General features: G+C 59.5%; 1 protein-coding gene across 1 annotated transcript; it reads left to right on the forward strand.

The window, feature by feature from the left end:
* Nucleotides 1–608: 608 nt before the first annotated feature.
* MAFA (MAF bZIP transcription factor A) lies at nt 609–3,301 on the forward strand. Its single transcript, XM_012752916.2, has one exon. The coding sequence runs from the start codon at nt 893–895 to the stop codon at nt 1,937–1,939; it is 1,047 nt and encodes a 348-aa protein (XP_012608370.1). The 5' UTR covers nt 609–892; the 3' UTR covers nt 1,940–3,301.
* Nucleotides 3,302–17,011: the final 13,710 nt, after the last annotated feature.

The raw sequence follows: 17,011 nt of genomic DNA on the forward strand, positions 1-17,011 counted from the left end.
CACCCGCGCCGCGCATTCTTAACGCCCGGCCGTCGGTCCAGCGGTGGATCCCGCTGCCTCGAGGTGCCAGCAACTTTGTTGACTAAATTCCTGAACCCGCCTGAACTGCGGGGCTAAAAATAACCGGTGTTCTGCGTTCAGCGTTCGCTCGGCTGCGCTGCGTGGTGTCACCCGTGTCAGGATGCCCGGAATGTCCCCCCTCTGTTCCCCTGGACTCTGCGGCCGCCCCGTCGCGGACGTGAGGCCCCCGGAGCCACACCCGGGCGCAGCGCCCCACGCCCCCCACACGCCCTCTGCCCGTGCAGTCCCGGCCAGCGGCCACCAGAGGGCCCTGCCCCCTCCTCTCGCCGGCGGCCCATCCCCACCCCTTCCCACAGCTGTTTCCCGCAGGAGATTGACAACTGGGCTCTGGGTTGCCATGGGGATAGGCAAATGCAGGCGGCGGGACTGGCGCTCCGATTGGCCCGGGAGCGCGCGCCCCTCCCGGGGAGGCGGGCCCGGGCTGTCGTCTCTATAAAGGGGCGCGCGCGGCCGGGCGCTCAGCCGTGGGAGGCGGGGCCGGCCGGCGGCGCGGGCGGGGCGCGGGAGCCGGGGGAGGGGCAGCCCTAGGCGGTGGCCGCACTGCTACCCGCCCCGGCGCCCGACAGCGGGGAGGAGAAGGAGGCACGGGTCCCGAGCCGCCCGACAGACCCGGCTGGCTGCGTCCCCAGCGCGCCTTCCCGGAGTTGGCTGCGCGAAACTTTTCCCTGCGTCTCTTGGAGCCGGCGCCCCCCGCGCCCGCCCAGACCGCCGCCCGTGGGGAGCAAGGGGGGGGAGAGGCCCGCGGCTCCCCCCCCTTCCGCGGCCCGTGGGGGCGCGGCCGGGCGCGGCGGCAGTGCTAGGGCCCCGGGCGATGGCCGCGGAGCTGGCGATGGGCGCCGAGCTGCCCAGCAGCCCGCTGGCCATCGAGTACGTCAACGACTTCGACCTGATGAAGTTCGAGGTGAAGAAGGAGCCGCCCGAGGCCGAGCGCTTCTGCCACCGCTTGCCGCCGGGTTCGCTATCCTCGACGCCACTCAGCACGCCCTGCTCCTCCGTGCCCTCCTCGCCCAGCTTCTGCGCGCCCAGCCCGGGCACCGGCGGCAGCAGCGGCGCGGCTCAGGCCGGGGGCACCCCAGGGCCTCCGAGCGGGGGCCCCGGCGCCGTCGGGGCCACCTCGGGGAAGCCGGCACTGGAGGATCTATACTGGATGAGCGGCTACCAGCACCACCTCAACCCCGAGGCGCTCAACTTGACGCCCGAGGACGCGGTGGAGGCGCTTATTGGCAGTGGCCACCACGCCGGGCACCACGGTGCGCACCACCCAGCGGCTGCCGCGGCCTACGAAGCCTTCCGGGGCCAGGGCTTTGCCGGCGGCGGCGGCGGCGCGGACGACATGGGCACTGGCCACCACCACGGCGCCCACCACACTGCCCACCACCACCACGCCGCCCACCACCATCACCACCACCACCACCACGGTGGCGCGGGCCACGGCGGCGGCGGTGTGGGCCACCACGTGCGCCTGGAGGAGCGCTTCTCCGACGACCAGCTGGTGTCCATGTCGGTGCGGGAGCTGAACCGGCAGCTCCGCGGCTTCAGCAAGGAGGAGGTCATCCGGCTGAAGCAGAAGCGGCGCACGCTCAAGAACCGCGGCTACGCGCAGTCCTGCCGCTTCAAGCGGGTGCAGCAGAGGCACATTCTGGAGAGCGAGAAGTGCCAGCTCCAGAGCCAGGTGGAGCAGCTGAAGCTGGAGGTGGGGCGCCTGGCCAAGGAGCGGGACCTGTACAAGGAGAAATACGAGAAGCTGGCGGGCCGGGGCGGTCCCGGGGCCGCGGGCGGGGCCGCCTTTCCGCGGGAGCCTTCGCCGCCGCAGGCCGGCCCCGGTGGGGCCAAGGGCGCGCCCGACTTCTTCCTGTGAGCGCAGGACCCCGAGCCCGCGCCGCGCCGCAGCCCGGGACAAGTTCGGGCGGCCCGGAGCCTCGCTCGGACTCCGCGGCCCGGGCCGCGGACCCAAGGCCCAAGTCTGCCGGCCTGGACCGGGGGCCCTTCCCGCGGCGCGGCCACTTGCCCCCAGCCCGGTTCCCGCGCACCTTGCCAGTCGCCATCCTGACATCGCTGCGATTTCTCTGCGCGCCGAGAAAGGCGACTTCCAAGGAAACTTGAGCCGGGTTTCACTCCAGAGCGTCCACTTGTACATATGTCAAACATGTTCTCTGTCCGGTCTCCGCCCCTGCCCGGGAGAGGCGAGAGCGGCCGCGCTGCGGTCCCTAGCCGCAGACTCGGCGTGCCTCGCCCCGCGCTCCCTTTCGTTTTCTTTCTTTCTGCCTCCCTCTCGTCTTTTTTTTTTTTTGTTTTGTTTTTTTGGTTTTTTTTATTCCCCTCTCCCTTTTTAAAGCGATGTTATTTGCGAAGTATTTCTATTTATTTTGCTTGGTAATTAGAAAAGAAAACCTTAGGGGGAGCCCCCTTCCTTCCCCGGCCGGGTCCGCCCTCGGACGGCGAGTCCAGCATGCGTCGCTCGCTCGGAGCGCCCGGCCCTGCCTGCCCTCTGCCCGCTTGCCCCCCGCCCCATCCCGGCGTTCCCTGGAGATTGAAGCTGGGATGTCGTCTGTGCTCGTCCAGCCTGCTGCCCTGCTGTACCCGACTACTCGACGGGGGGGAGGGGGGGTCGCCGTGCTCAGCCGGGTGGGGGCTGGCCCGGACTCCCGTGCTGCTGTTTCTCTATGCACCAGAACGTATCTATGACTCCTGGGGAAATATATCTTATTTTAACCTTCAAGAGAAGTGAAAAAAAAAGTAATGCACAGTATTTCTAGCAAATTTTTTTTTTAAATAGGAGGCTTCAGCCTGAACCTCCTGGCATGGGGCGGGTGGAAAGTGTTTTTATTTTAATTTAAATTGTATTTCGTTTTGTTTGTGAATATTTTTTTAAAGCTTGATCGCTTTTGGATTATCCGCATTTGGGATTATCCACTTTTTGGACTATCCTAGAGTGAGGGCAAGGAGGCAGGTGCTCCCGGCCCTCTACTCAGGGCAAGGCTCTGCCGGGGACTGGGGATCGCTGCTTTTCCAGGGCTCCTAGGGCCAGAGCTGGGACCCCAGCGCTCAGAGGAGAAGACACACCAGCTCAGCTCGCTGAAAGTTTTGTTGCGTTGTTGGTTTTTGTTGTGTTCTTTTTCATTTGCTACAAAACTGAGGAAAGGAAAAAATACATAAACAAAATAAATACGTTTAGATCCAAAAGTCACTGGAGCCTGGCTGGTTTATCCTGTGGCTTTCGATTTTGCCATGTTTCTCCCCTAATAGCAAGAAATGAGGGCCCTGAATTGGGTTTGCTTTAGCTCTGGGTGGTCGGGCCTGGGCAGGACTGGGGAGAAACTGCGGTGGTGGCCGTGGTGGTGGCAGCTATTCAGCTTTCCACTAGCTCTGCACCCGACAGGCCCAGTGCCCCCTGGGGCTGCCCCTTGGGGAAGAGGCCAGGAAGCCGGTGGCAAGAGCCACCAAGCAGGCTGGGATGCAGGGCCTGGGGCATCCTTTGTGGTGACACAAGTGCAGAACTGCTGCATCCTGGTGGCAAGAACTATCCCCAGCCCTTCTTTGCCCACTGGCCTCCCACCTGCCGGTGCAGCTTGGCCTCCGTCTTCTGAATGGCCGAGGCATAGACTGGGGATGGCAAGATGAGCCAGCGCCCCTGGAAATGTCCCCCTATGAGGACCCAAGTCAGCTGTGGGGCTTGTAGGAGTCCCTCCTGGGGCTGTGGGAAGGGAGTCAGGTGAGGGCCGGCTGTGCTTTGCAAATTTGGAGAGTGTGCTGCTGCCTAATGGGGCCTCCCAAATGCCTCCTCTATGGGGAGGGTTGTGCCGACTTTCCGTTTGGGGAAAGCAGGGATTCTTACTCAGACGGGCAGGTGGCGGCAGTGGAGTTGCCTGAGTTGGTTTTATTGCTTTTTTTTTTTTTTTTTTTGAGACAGGGTCTTACTCTGTCTCAGGGCTGGAGTACAGTGTCTCAATCATAGCTCACTACAGCCTCCAACTCCTGGGCTCGAGGGATCCTCCTGCTTCAGCCTGCCGAGTGGCTGGGACTACAGGTGTGTGCAACACCACGCTCGGCTAATTTCTGTTTTTTGTAGAAACGGGGTCTCGTTCTTCCTCAGGCTGGTCTGTTTTATTGTCTTAATTGGAGAGCCAGAGAAAAGACAAGTCCTATCTCAGTCCCTGCTGCTGCCTCCCACTCTCCTTTAGGCTAAGGCTTATAGCAAGAAATTTGGGACTGGGGGTGGAGGGTGAGCAAAATCCCAGGAGGGGAGCCTGGCTGTGCCTGTGTCTCTTGGGGAGAAAGACTGGTGGTGAGAGAAGGAATGGGGGGGTTGGGTTAAAGGGACTAATTCGGAGAGGGCTGTGGTTTGATGGGAACCACTCTGGGAGGTATAAGCAGGTTCCAGCCAACCTCAGAACAGCTCAGACATGAGGGTCACCTGGTGTGGGTTCACAGGGCTCCTTTCTCCCCAAAGAGAGGCCAAGACCCGTGGGCACATTCACCATTCACGGACTGGGGCGCTGGCTCGCTTGTGGAAGGTTGAAGTTATAGTCAAGAGCAGAGGACACCGGATACCTTAGCACTCCATGCCACCGCCCTGAGGAGCCATTTGCACAGAGCTTCCTCCCGGCTGACCTCTGGGGGGGAGTGGCTGACAGGGGGCTGCACTCCCCCGCCCTGACCTACCCAGGCCCCCCAGAGCCCCACACTCAGGTCCTTGACTGGCCTCATGAAACTTACTGGGTTGGGGGCTCAGGGAAGCCGCATCTCCACATCAGCATCCCGTCTGCAGCGATCTTAGTTTTCTCCGAAACTGGGTGAGAGCCCTGGGCCCCAGGCGGCAGCAGCTGGGTTTGATTCGCTTTCCTTTTCCATTTCCCTCCCTCCCTCTCTCTTCCTCTCTCTCATCTCCCCCCACAAACCAAGGTGGAGCCAACAAATGGACGAATGGACTTGGCCAGCAGTGGAAATCACTGGGGCAGGAGGAGTGCTTATTCTTGCGTTCAGAGACAGATCTTTTCTAAAAACCATTTTGTGGGCGTGAACCCTGCAGGAAGACAGACTTTGAGGAAAGCATCTTTAGCCCTGGCCTCCTGCACCTGCCGCCATGGGGACAGCAGTGCCAGGTCTGCTCCCCCAGCCCCGCATGAGCCTCCCTACGGACAGTGTCCATTTGGGACGGCTGCTGCGGCCAGGCCTGGCTGGGGATGTGGGGTGGAGGACAGGTGAGGGCTTCAGGCAGCAATGGGCAGAGAGCTGCTCCTAGTCCCCTGGCCAGGAAAAATTGGTGGGCTGGTTAGGACTGTGGGGGTAGAGGCCTTAGAACTTGCCTCACTGGGCCTGGGGCCACCAGGCTGGGAGTCCTTGGGAAGGCTGCAGAGCTGGGATGTATGCAAAAGGACGCTCAGCCTGTGCCTGTGTTTGTGAGTGTCTCTGTAGGTGTGCGGGGCAGCGGCAGCCTCAAGGTACCAGGACTGGCGGGAGCCACCTGGACAGCAGGTCTGAAGGGAGCTGGAGGGTGGCTGGACCCCCTCTCTGCCCCTCCACGTCCCAAGAGGGCAGTGAGAGCACCTGGCCTGGGTGTCCCCTGCCTCAGCACCTGGACCCAAAGCAGGCAAACTTCCCTTTTGCTAGGAGCCATTGTCTGCCTCTTGCAGGAGGCCCCCTGGGGGCCCAGGGCAGGGTCCTCTGCCACCTGCCTCCTCGGGGTCTGCAGTAGGGATGGACTAAAATGACAGCCCTGGGCCTGGAGCTCTGAGGGAGACAGACAAGAAAACCTACATGAGTGGGCCCGTGGTGGGAAAGCCCTGGGGGAGAGGAGGAGGTTGGGGTTTGGGTGACTGGGTGGCCACAAATGCCTCTCTGAGCACAGGTGGGGCAGCCAAGGATGGGGGAACCTCATGTTCCTGGGTGAGCTGGGGGTGTGGCCCCAGGAGGCTCCCACCTCCCACCAGCTGTGAGCAGCTGTCTTTTCGCAGATGCAGAAGGGAGGGAGAGGCTAAAGGGGCATGCAGCCCCGTGCCTGGGTGGGTAGGCCTGAGGGAGGGCAGGGACAGCACAGCCACACACACACACACACACACACACACACACACACACACACACACACACACACACACACACACATTATCTCAAAACACACATGTCAGACACTTGTGCATGCTGCATGCTGCACGCTGGACACACATTGCTAGATGGGGGTGGACCCCCACACCCTCACACCTGAGCCACAGCAGGCCGGCTGCGGGTGCTTGCATAGGTGCTTGGATAGGACGTGCCTGCTCTTGCCTCCTTCCGCTGGAATTCCCAGGTGGTGGCCGACCAGCCCCAGCTCCCAGCCCAGGAAAGCTGCCTATGTTGAGCCCACTCTACCCCATAACCCCCTACCCGTTCCACCCCTGCCTAGGGCTCCTCCAGGTCTGCAAGCTCCTCCACCCGGCCAAAATGGCACAGCTGCCCAGCCGGCTCCCGGCTCCCTCGTTGGTCCTCACTGGGTTAAGGGACTCCAGGAAAAAGCCCCGCCCCACCCTGCCCTGCTGCTGCCAGTCTTTAGGGCTGCTCCGTGTGTGTGTGTGTGTGTGTGTGTGTGTGTGTGTGTGTGTGTTTGGGGGAACCCACACTTCTGTCTGCAGCCTGTAGTCCCCCAATCTGTTGCCTTTCTCCTCCACCGTCCTCCCTTAGCGCTGCACAGCTTGGCTGTCAGCAGGGCCCCTCCCGCCTCCTGTTCATAGCTGCCTCTGAGGTTGGGGCCAGGCAAAGCTGAGGTGTCCTCTTCCTGGCTCCCCCAGGAGGATGGGCACACACAGTATCAACCCGGCACTCCCATGCACACAGACGGCCAAACGTGTGGGTGCAGGCACACACATGTGTACAGATGCCATCGCCCAGACACACAGAACCAGCCCCCAGCAAGCACGCGCGCGTGTGCACACACACACGCACACCACACTACACATGCCTGTGGGCCCCACACACGTGGCCCTGTGTAACAGACGCACAGGGACCTCCACACACACTCAGAGCCCATGGGTTTTGTCTATGCCAGTCCTGTCCATGTGGCCACCCCAGTGAAGTGCCGTCCTCAGGCCCCTGCCAGGGCTGAGGGGTCTGAGCCTGACTGCAGCCCTGCCCCTGCCGCTCTGGTCTCTCCTTGCCACCTCTCTCCCAGCCTCGATCCTGGATCCTGGATCCTCGCTGTCACCAGGATGGAAGCCTCATTCCCCTCTGCAGGCTCAGAGTGAAGGCCCTTACTGAGGCCATGCCCTCTTGCAGGGCTGACATGGGGTACAAGAACAGACCCCCGCCTTGTGTGGAACCATCATGAACCAGCCCAGAGAATCGTGCTGGGGCCTGGACTCCTGCTACAGCAGCTCCTTTGCTCAGTAGGGACCTGGGACAGTCCCAGCAGTCTCACCAAGGGTCTGAGCCTGGGAACAGGGCTGTGTGATTTGCCACTGGGTAAAGAAGGGAGCCTGGAGACCCCACACCCTGCCCTGGGCCCCGAAAGAGGCTGAAGCCATCAGGATGGCCTGGGTCTCCTCACCTGCTAGCTGCTCAGAATTGGACAAGTGGGAGTTTTGATTGGGCTGTGGAGGTGACAGACTGACATTTGGAGGACAGGGAAGGGCCACCATCCTGTGGGGTCTACAGCTCTCCCCCTTGCCCAGCCCCCACCGCTCTCTCTGATTGCAGGACCAGCCCTGCCCCGCCCCCATCCCCGCTGGATGCCTGGTCAGCAATTCCGGTCAGAGTTGGCCATAAGCCAGGGAGGGTGCAGGGAAGGGGACTGGAGTGCTCCAGGTGAGCAGGCAGAGGGAGTGCCCAGCTGACTCAGTAAGAACTCCAGGGGCAGGCTTGGGGAGGAACTTTCCAGATAGAGAGAACTTGCAGGGACAGTAGTGGAAACTTCAAGGAGGGGCTGCGGGCTATGGGGGTCTCAGAGGAGCAGCTGAGGGCAGGGCTCCACCTTGATAGTATAACGCCCAGTTGGCCCAAGTGGTCACGGAGGGGCGGGCGCAGCGTGTGAGTGTCCACTGAGAGGAGGTGTCCAAGGGCAACCAGGAGGAGCGGGCCCTGAATGCGGTGCAGAGAGAGGCGGGAGCCAGCTGGCGAGGGGGCGTGGGACCTCAGCTCGTCCAGCCAGGAAGGCATTTTTGGGTGGAGGCTGGACGGGACAGGGAGCTAGCACTTTCCCAGCCTGGGGGCAGGTGGGGGAGGTGGGGGTAGGGATGCACTTCCTCAGGGTCAAATTATTGGGGGAGGAGATGCCCGGGGACAGCGACACTCCCGGATCCCCATGCTCTCTCTCCCTGGCTCCTGCACAGCGGAGCAGTGACAGAGTAATTTGCGGCTGGCAGGCTCAGCGCCTGCCTAATTCTCAGTGACACCGCTCAGCTGCCGAGGACTCGAGCTGTCACAGCCAATTAGCCGGAGGCCGGGAGGCGGGGCGAGCACGGCTGGAGGCGGTGGAGGCAGAGGCAGGCCAGGGGTGGGGGCTGGGGGGTGGCCTTTCCCACCTAAGGCCCAGCCTCCTAGAGGGGATGGTAGTGAGTGAGCCCAGCTGCGTCCTCGTGCTGTCTCTCTGTGCCCTGCCGCTAAGATCCAAGGTTGGGTGTCCAGAGGCAGTTCCTGCCATTGCTGGCCCCACCGGCAGGCTCCCAGCCTCTCTGGCCCTGGGCTCCCCCATCCCAACTGTACCTCCACTCCACCACCCCGCTGGGGCCCTTCTCAGCCTGGCCCCAGCTCCCAGCGGACAGTTCTCCTTCCCTCCCTCCTGTGGGCCCATTCTTTGCTGCACCCCCCCCTACACACACACAGAAGGCAAGGACTCTACTCAAGGCCACTCGGCAGGGCCAGCTGGACTCTGGAGGCCCTGGTTCCTCTGCTAGGGAGGGTCCTGAAGCCCCTTCTCCTACAGTGTCTGTGTCTGCCCCCCTCATCTGGGACCCAGATATGTCCTGGTTACCTCTTCCTGGGCAGGTGGGCAGCCCTGCCCTCTGAGAATCTGGACTAGACACCTGGGGAGAGGGTCGCTCTTCAGCCCACAGCCTCTTGCCCAGTTCTTGGCACAGAAGCTCCAAAGGAGCAGCTGGTGTCCTGGGGGAGGAGTGTAGCCCACCACTCCCCTGAGGCATGGGGGGCCCCCACCCAGGTCCCAAGGCTACAGCCAGAACTAGCCTCTCTCCTCTTCAACCAGGGCTGCTCTCTCTAGACAAAAGCCACCTGTAGTTCCCCATGGCCACAAGCCCTCACCCTGAGGCTTTAGCACTCTCTGTTCCCTCTCCCAGGTCTGTTCTGTGTCCTTCCTTAGGGAAGCCCTTGCTGACCCCACAGCTCCCTCCCAATCTGCCCTCCTGATCGATAGTGCTTCGCGCAGGCACAGGGCTGGCCGTCTGCCCCAAAGCTTTCAGCAGTGCAGGGGCCTCACGCCGCCTGCCCACCCGGGCACAGCACAGCAGTTACAACCTGACTGCCTGGGGGGCAGGGGTGGGGGGGATGGCGGAGGGTGGGGTGCCGTTTAGGAGGCAACAGCCAGGGAGGGGAGCTGTGAGCTGCCCCTCACCCCTGTGCCCTCAGGCTGAGAGCCCCCTGCCCATTTGCTACAGTCGGGGGAGGGCTGCGCTTTGCCAGGGTGGGGAACAGGATTGTGCAGCGGAGGGTGTCAAGAGGTGGCACTTCCAGAGACGTGTCACAGTGTGTGAGACGAACTAGCTGGGGCAAGAGCCAAGAAGAGGAGAGGGGCTGGGCCCTGTTACTCCACTGCAGGTGGGTGTGAGCTCCGCACACTGCGGGAGGGTGGCGCACACTGCGGGAGGGTGGCGGCTGGGCTGGAGGAGGAGAGACTGACTGCAAGATAAATAAGTAGTGCTGACACAGTGAGCTGGAGGGTGACCAGTGACACAGGGGAAGGGGGAGGGGTATGAGAGGGAGGGGGAGGGAGGGTGGGGGAGGGAAGGGAGTGCAGGGCATGGGGTCTCCCCAGCAGAGACAAAGCAGGTGCTAGGGGCCATGCTGGGCCTGTGTGGGGAAAAATGGGGCTCTAGCAGCTGCAGGACTGGAGGGTAGGAAATGGGGGCACATTTTCAGGGGTGGCAGCTATCAGCAGGGCCCCTGCTTCTGTGGGGACAGATTATGGAGACAAACGCTGGAGCCCGGAGGCCACTGCCTGGTCCAAGGTAGCCAGCCCTCTGAGGTCCACAGTCTCCCCCTCCCTCTTCTGCCCTGAAGTTTCAGACAAACTCTGTGTTCTCAACTGTAAAATGGGAATTATAGTAATAGAACCTTCCTCCCTGCACTTTCTTGGAGATTGCTGGGCCAGGGGTACAGTCTTGATGGGGGCAAGACACACAGCCCCCTTGGGCCTGGCCCCTCACTCTTCTGCTTCTGCCAAGGCCCTCTGGGCTCTGGGACTGTCATGTGAGGGGCAGGGCACCCTATCAGCCTCCTGCTCTGCCAGGGCCCAGTGGCTGCATGGGCTGGGGCTGCCGCAGTGGGGTAAGACCAGGGCCCAAGGCTGCCCGTTGGTCCTCAGTTTCCTCATCTGTGACCTGAAGGGGGGTCAACAAAACCTGCCTCGGGGTGGTAGTCAGGAGGTTGCATATGGCCCCCATCCCACCAGCCCCCCAGTCTGGAGGAAAGCCGGAAGCAGGAGGCTGGCCTGGTGCCCCTGAAGGGCAGCCCTGGGGGTGCTGGGGCCCTGCCAGCACCATGGCTTTAGAGGGCTCAGACTCCTGGGACACGCAGATGGCTCTCACTGCGCGGGTGGGGAGCCAGGAAAGGCCTTGATCACCAGTGTCCCTTCTCTGGAGCTGAGTGTGAGCTCTCCGTTGCCTTGGAGGTGGTCCATGCGGAGGTGGGGCGGCCTAGGCCCTTGTCACAGCCCGCTAGGTTGGGCAGGCACCCCTCCCCGCCCCGTCACTACCCACCCACGCAAGGCAGTGGGCAGTGGGCAGATGGAGCATCTTGGTGGCCGGAGTCAGCCTGTCCCCACTGCCTGCTTTGGCCCTCAGTGGCTGGCGGTGGGCCTTTAACCTCTCTGGGCTCAACCATCTGATCTGTGAAGACTGTAGGCCTCCCCATCACCCACCCACACAGGGTTCTTGTGAGGGACAAAGAGAGAGGTCCTTTGTCCATCTGGGAAAACTACCTGGAAGAGGAGGCTGTGCAGAGAGATAGCATGGAGTGGGACGTGCCTCTCCAGGCGTGCTGGGGCAGGGTTGTGGGGGTGCCCTGCAACTCACGGCCAGAGACATCTTGGCCATGTTTGTGGGGCTTGGAGGGGCAGGGGAGAGGAGCTTGGCTCTTGGTGGCAGGTGAGCAGCCTCACTTCCTCCTATGGCAGCAGCTGCCAGTGCTGCTCCTCTTCAAATCACCTCACTGGGTCTGCCCCGACCGGCAGACAGAGTGTACACAGCCCATCCTGCCCTGTGCACCAGGGGCTGCTCTTGAGAACAGACCAGCTCCAACCCCCACCACTTTCTACCGAATTTGAACAGCTGAATTAGGCTGAGTTCAGAGGCTCCAGGGCTCTGGACAGGGCACTTAGGGCCATGTTGAAATTATGACCCAGGAAGGGCAACACTTAGCACCCAAAGAGAATTATTTCTGCAACAATTCATGTGAAAAGTATTCCTAGACCCCACTGTGCAGCACTTTTTAGCCATTCAATCTGTCCCCCCCACATTGAATAACATTTAAAATGTATTACATAATAACAAATAAATAAAAAAGACATTGTCTAATAATTCTTACCTGGAAAAACCTTTATGGTAGATTCCAGGGGGAGGCTGAGCTGCTGCTGACAGGCTACTGGGATCCAAAAGGAGAGCAGAGGGGCCACACTCCCCCTCCTCTCCTTGCCCCTGGTCCTTCCCTGGAGATGGGAGCAGGAGTGAGATAAGGATGTTTCTCCACCTGAGCCTCTGCACCGAGAACCGTGCCCTCACCCACCTTTGGAAGCCATGGCCCAAGTCACCTTGAGGCTCAACAATACCTTAACTGCAAAACCCTACAACTCACAGAGAAATGAGAAATACATAGGTAACAGAGACCTAAAAGAACAGTGACTCAAAGAATTTAAATGGAAATTTAATTTCTGTCTTGTAGAAGTCAAGAAGTGACAGTCAGTGTCAGGCATGGTAACTGCTTCACAAGTGTTCTTGGATTCAGGCTCTGTCTATCTTGGCCTATACTTTATCATGGTCCAAAAGGGCTCCTTCAGCTCCAGCCATCACATCTGCATTCCAGGAAAAAGGAAGGTGAAAGTTGTGCCTAAGGCCAGACCACACCCCATCTCCTGACATCACAGATAGGCCACTGAGGGATGACAGCAGGAGCCTGGGGATGAGGGCTGTCTACCCAGAGTTAGCAGAAGACAATAAGTATGTGGAGACCACCTGGATGGACAGACAGAACACCCAGTAAGTGGATAGGAAGATGGAAGGTATAGTGGCTGGATAAAAGGATATATGCATGGTTCATGGTGGGGGATGGGAGAATGGGGTTGGGGATGGGAGGGTGAGTGGGTGGGAGGGTGGGTGCTGGAAGAAGCTGTGAACAACTTTAAAAGTGGGGTGAGGGAGTCCAGTTTATATACCGGTACCTCCTTGCATCTCTCACCTACTCCCCCTTCCCTCTCTTTTCTCCAGAGCCCTCCTTCAATCCTAAGGCTCCATTTTGCAGAAACCGGTGTCCCCACCCAGAGCCCCTAAAGCTCTCCCCTTGCGTGCTCACTCTCCCTCGACTTCTGTCACTGTCTGGGACACTTGTTGATTCACTTCACCTTCCCTCCTGACCACCAGAACCATCCATGATCCCCGTTACCTTGACTATGTAAATATTGCTCTTCCCTGAGCAACTTATTTGTTCTTCCTGGAGTCAATAATTGCCTCCTGGTTCTCCTTTGCTCAGTTTTCCATGTGTCAATCACAAATTCTTCCTAAATGCTTCAGTCATTCCAGAAATCTCTCTTGCCATGGTTTCCACACAGAAACTTGCAACACTCACCTGGTAAGTCCATCTCCCTCCTGCTGGGAGCGCCCTCCCCGCCTCACCACTTCCCAGGGCACTGCTGCTCCTTCTCTTTTTTGGTTGACTCTTCCTTTTCCGGAAGCATCCTTCAGGTTCTCCTTGAGAACACATGCATGGGAGGTAAGTGTTGTCATTGTCATTTCCTCATACCAGATGGCTGGGTATAGACGTGTCCTTTGGCAGTTCCTTTCCTTCAGCACCTCAGAGGTGCTCTGTCTTCCGCTTCTGCGTGACTTCTGGAAGTCCAGTTCTGTCCTTACTGATGATCCTTGGTATGTAACTAATTTTTTCCTCTCTGGAAGTTTTTTGGGCTATTCCTTGGCATCAGTGGCCTAAAATTCCAGTGACAGGGTGTGTTGGCCTGGGGCGAGCCTCTCTGCCCTGAGCTCTCTCCTCTGGGCAAGGGTCTTTGTTTAGTTCTTTGACCAGCTATTCCCACTTTTTTTCTCCCTTCACTTTCTGACTCCTGTTAAAAGTCGGACCTCCTGGATCCATTCTACATTTTTCCAATATTTATTTCCTGTTTTCTGTCCCTGTATTTATTGTTTATCTTCTAATCCAGCTGGTGAATACATTTTCTCATTGAGCTTTCTCTACTTGGACTGCGGGATCTCTCTGTCTGACCTCAGCCTGTTGTGGTTTCACTTGTAGCGATGAGATAGGAAGTGTGGCCTCTGGGGCCAACCTGCCTGGCAGAATCCCCACGCTGCCATTCCTCGCTGTCGGCTTTGGGGAGGCTGATGTGACCTCGCTGTGCCTCAGTTCTCTCATACGCATGGCACCGACCTCTTGGACGTCTTGGGGTTATCTTGCGGATGACATGAGCCGCTGCACACCCGAGTACCAGCCACGGCCCTGCTCACGGGACGGTGAGTCCGCGTGAGCTGCTGCTCCCGTGGTGTGACCATTCTCTCCGACTCCTCCATGTCTCCCTTTCTCTGGCTTTTGTGTGTTTGTTTTATTTTTGTTCTCAGTCTGGTCCACATTGTGGGCTTTTCTCACCCGCCTGCCAGTGCTTAGCTGTCCTGTTTTGGGTGAGACGGCACTCTAGCTCCCCGGTGGACAGTGGGGGCCTTGTCCACAGACAGACCTCTCTCTGGGCACGAGGCAACAGTCTGGTAGCCTCCTGGGGAACCCACTTTTCTGTGGCTGGTCTTTTCCCTGTGGCCACTGAGTTTTTCAGAGAAGGCTCCTCCTGCCCTGTGGCGGGGTTGGGGGGGCGGTGTTCAGGCTGCTGGTGTCATTGCTGAGAAGAGGGACTGAGAGGCCTATGGCTTAGTTTGTGCTGGTCACTTAATCCCGTGCGTTCAGTGAGAGCCTTGTGCCCACCCTCCAGTGAACCTGGTCCCAGGTCTGTTTCCCCAGGGTCCCTGGGGCTGGGAGACGGCTAGTGGCTCTGAACACAGACATTGACCAGGCCCCCAGGTGAGCCTCTGGGTTCTGTCCTCAGGCCCCTGGCTCACTGTCCCCTCTGCTCTGTCAAGACAGGCATACTGGCCACCGAGCACTGTGCCACTTCTTCCCTCCTGGCCACTGCTGGCTCTGTTCCTATTCTCTCTGTTTGCCTGATGGCACGTCTTTCTTCCTCTTCTGTCATTTCGCTGGCATTTGGGAGACTCCAAGGACTGTGCACCAGAGGCCATGTCTAGTGGACTCTGGGTTCCTGGTACTTAAAGGATCTCCCGGCTGAGACCCCTTCCCACTCCAAGGCTTTCCCAGGGGGCCCTGTGAGGCTGGGGAGGGGAGGGAACAAAGGGGGGGGAGATAATGGCTACCTGAGGGAGGCCTGAGCCACTGGATGGACCGGAGCCAGGTTTGGGGGGAGCATGGAGCCTGGTGGCCACTGCTCAGGTAATAGGACCTGGCCTTGGCTCTGGGCCTGCCGGGGCCCTCATGGCTCCAGGCAGTGGGCAGGGGTCTGTGTCAATGGCGGGCACTGCCTCTCCACAACCTCCTACCCATTAAGGGGACAATGGGAGAATAAGCACTTTTCTTTCTTCATTTCCCTCACTGTCTGCTAATATCATATTGATGATAATTTCTCTTTAATGGGCTATTTGCAGTAATTATGATACACTGAGTGAGTAATTGTCTCTGACTCCCAGCGCCCACCTCGGCTGGGGGAGGCACGCTGCCTTATGCCCTCTCAGCCCAGACAGCTCTGCCCTTTGCCCGAGGCCGACCCTAGCACAGGGCACCCCCACCCTGAGCGGGTCCTCCTTGGCTTTGCTGTCTGGGAAACGCAGCCCTCAGCCCAGACTCCAGCTCTCAGCTTCCTGCAGCTGATGGGGCCTGGAAGCACCCTCAGCCTCAGCCTCCCAGCATACTGGGACCACAGGCATGGCATGAACCCAGGCCTGCAGCTCAGTCACAGCAGGAGTTATGCAGGGCAGTCACCTGGAGGGACTTACTCCCCTGGCCTCACTTGTGAGGGAGTTGCTGCACCTCTTAGCCACCTGGGGGCTTGGACTTGGCAACCCTTGGGCCCCACCCGGGGCTCATTCTGCTTCCCAGGCCCTCCCTAGTCCTGCCGTTCTCTCTTTGCACCCTGGGCTTGCTCCCAGGCCCTCATCATCTCCAGGCCCTGACACACATGGGCAGAACACACTGGGGTCTCCAACAGCACTTGAGCCCCCCTGTGTTCCTGGGACATGCCAGCCCAGGTAGAGGTCAGAGGCCAGACAGAACCCTGCTCCGAAGTTCCTCATCCAGAGGGTGATGCCAGGCCCAGGAGACCCCACTGAGTATCCTCCCAGGCCTTTGGGGCCTCTGAAGCCCTGCCTTGGCCTGGCTGGACCAGGAGGACTTCCTTCAGACACGTGCCAAGCTGTGTTCAGGACAGATGCTGCCTAGAGCCTGTGAGGTGGTCCCCAGATAGAGCCCTTATGGCAGGGTGGGCTGCACCTCCACCATTCTCAGTCCTAGCCACAGGTCCCAAGAATACTTGGCCTTTTGTACTAGTCCATTTGCACTGCTGTAAAGGAATGCCTGAGGCTGGGTAATTTATAAAGAAAAGAGGTGTATTTGGCTCACGATTCTGTAGGCTGTACAAGAAGCCTCGTGCCAGCATCTGCTTCTGGTGAGGGCCTCAGGGAGCTTCCAATCAAGGAAGAAAGCAAAGGGGGAGCAGGCATGTCACATGGCAGGAGAAAGAGCAAGAGAGGGAGGAGGTGGTGCCAGGCTCCTTTAAACAACCAGCTCTTATGTGAACTAATAAAGCAAGAACTCACACATTATTGGCGTGCAGGGAGGGCATCAAGCCATTCATAAGGGATCCACCCTCATGATCCAAACATGTCCCACCAGGCATCATGTTCAACACTGGGGATCAAATTTCAACCTGAGATTTAGAGGGGCCAGACATCTAAACCATATCACCTCTATAACCACCACCACTACCGTCTGTACTGCATAGTTTGTCATGAGTGCCCACTGTGGATCAGGGCCTTGCTAGTTTCATGATCTAGTTGGGAGATAAGACACAACTTCTTGAAATTCTGAGGAAAACTAAGAGTCGAATGGACTATTTTTGTCCACAGAGTAGCAAACAGGGAGGTATCTCTGGGGCTACGGTTACCCAAGAGGGACTTACACCTGGCCACCACGGCTGGTGGTCAGAAAGAACATTTGATAAATTGACCAGTGTGGCCAAGAGGTCTGGGGCAAATGGGAGGGCAGCGCTGCTGGTATCACCCTGAGCAGAAGTCAGGCTGCAGGGAGGAGCTGACTTGGACACACCTGTTCTAGGCCCCAACAGGAAAGGTCTGGGCTGAGGCCCTGGCCATGAACCCAGCCCTGCCTTGGATACCTCTGGTGACCGCAGTCTGAGGGCAAGAGGCAGGTACAGATAGACTCCGAGGCCAGAGGTGTGGTGTGGGGAGGACTCACTGCAGGGCCCTGGGGGAGCTGGCTAAAGATGTGGGAA

This window comes from Microcebus murinus, chromosome 7, assembly GCF_040939455.1.
Source record: "Microcebus murinus isolate Inina chromosome 7, M.murinus_Inina_mat1.0, whole genome shotgun sequence".
Lineage (NCBI taxonomy): Eukaryota > Metazoa > Chordata > Mammalia > Primates > Cheirogaleidae > Microcebus > Microcebus murinus.

Excerpts from the sequence above, each read along its gene's own strand:
- MAFA (XM_012752916.2), top strand. The coding sequence starts at position 893 with ATGGCCGCGGAGCTGGCGATGGGCGCCGAGCTGCCCAGCAGCCCGCTG.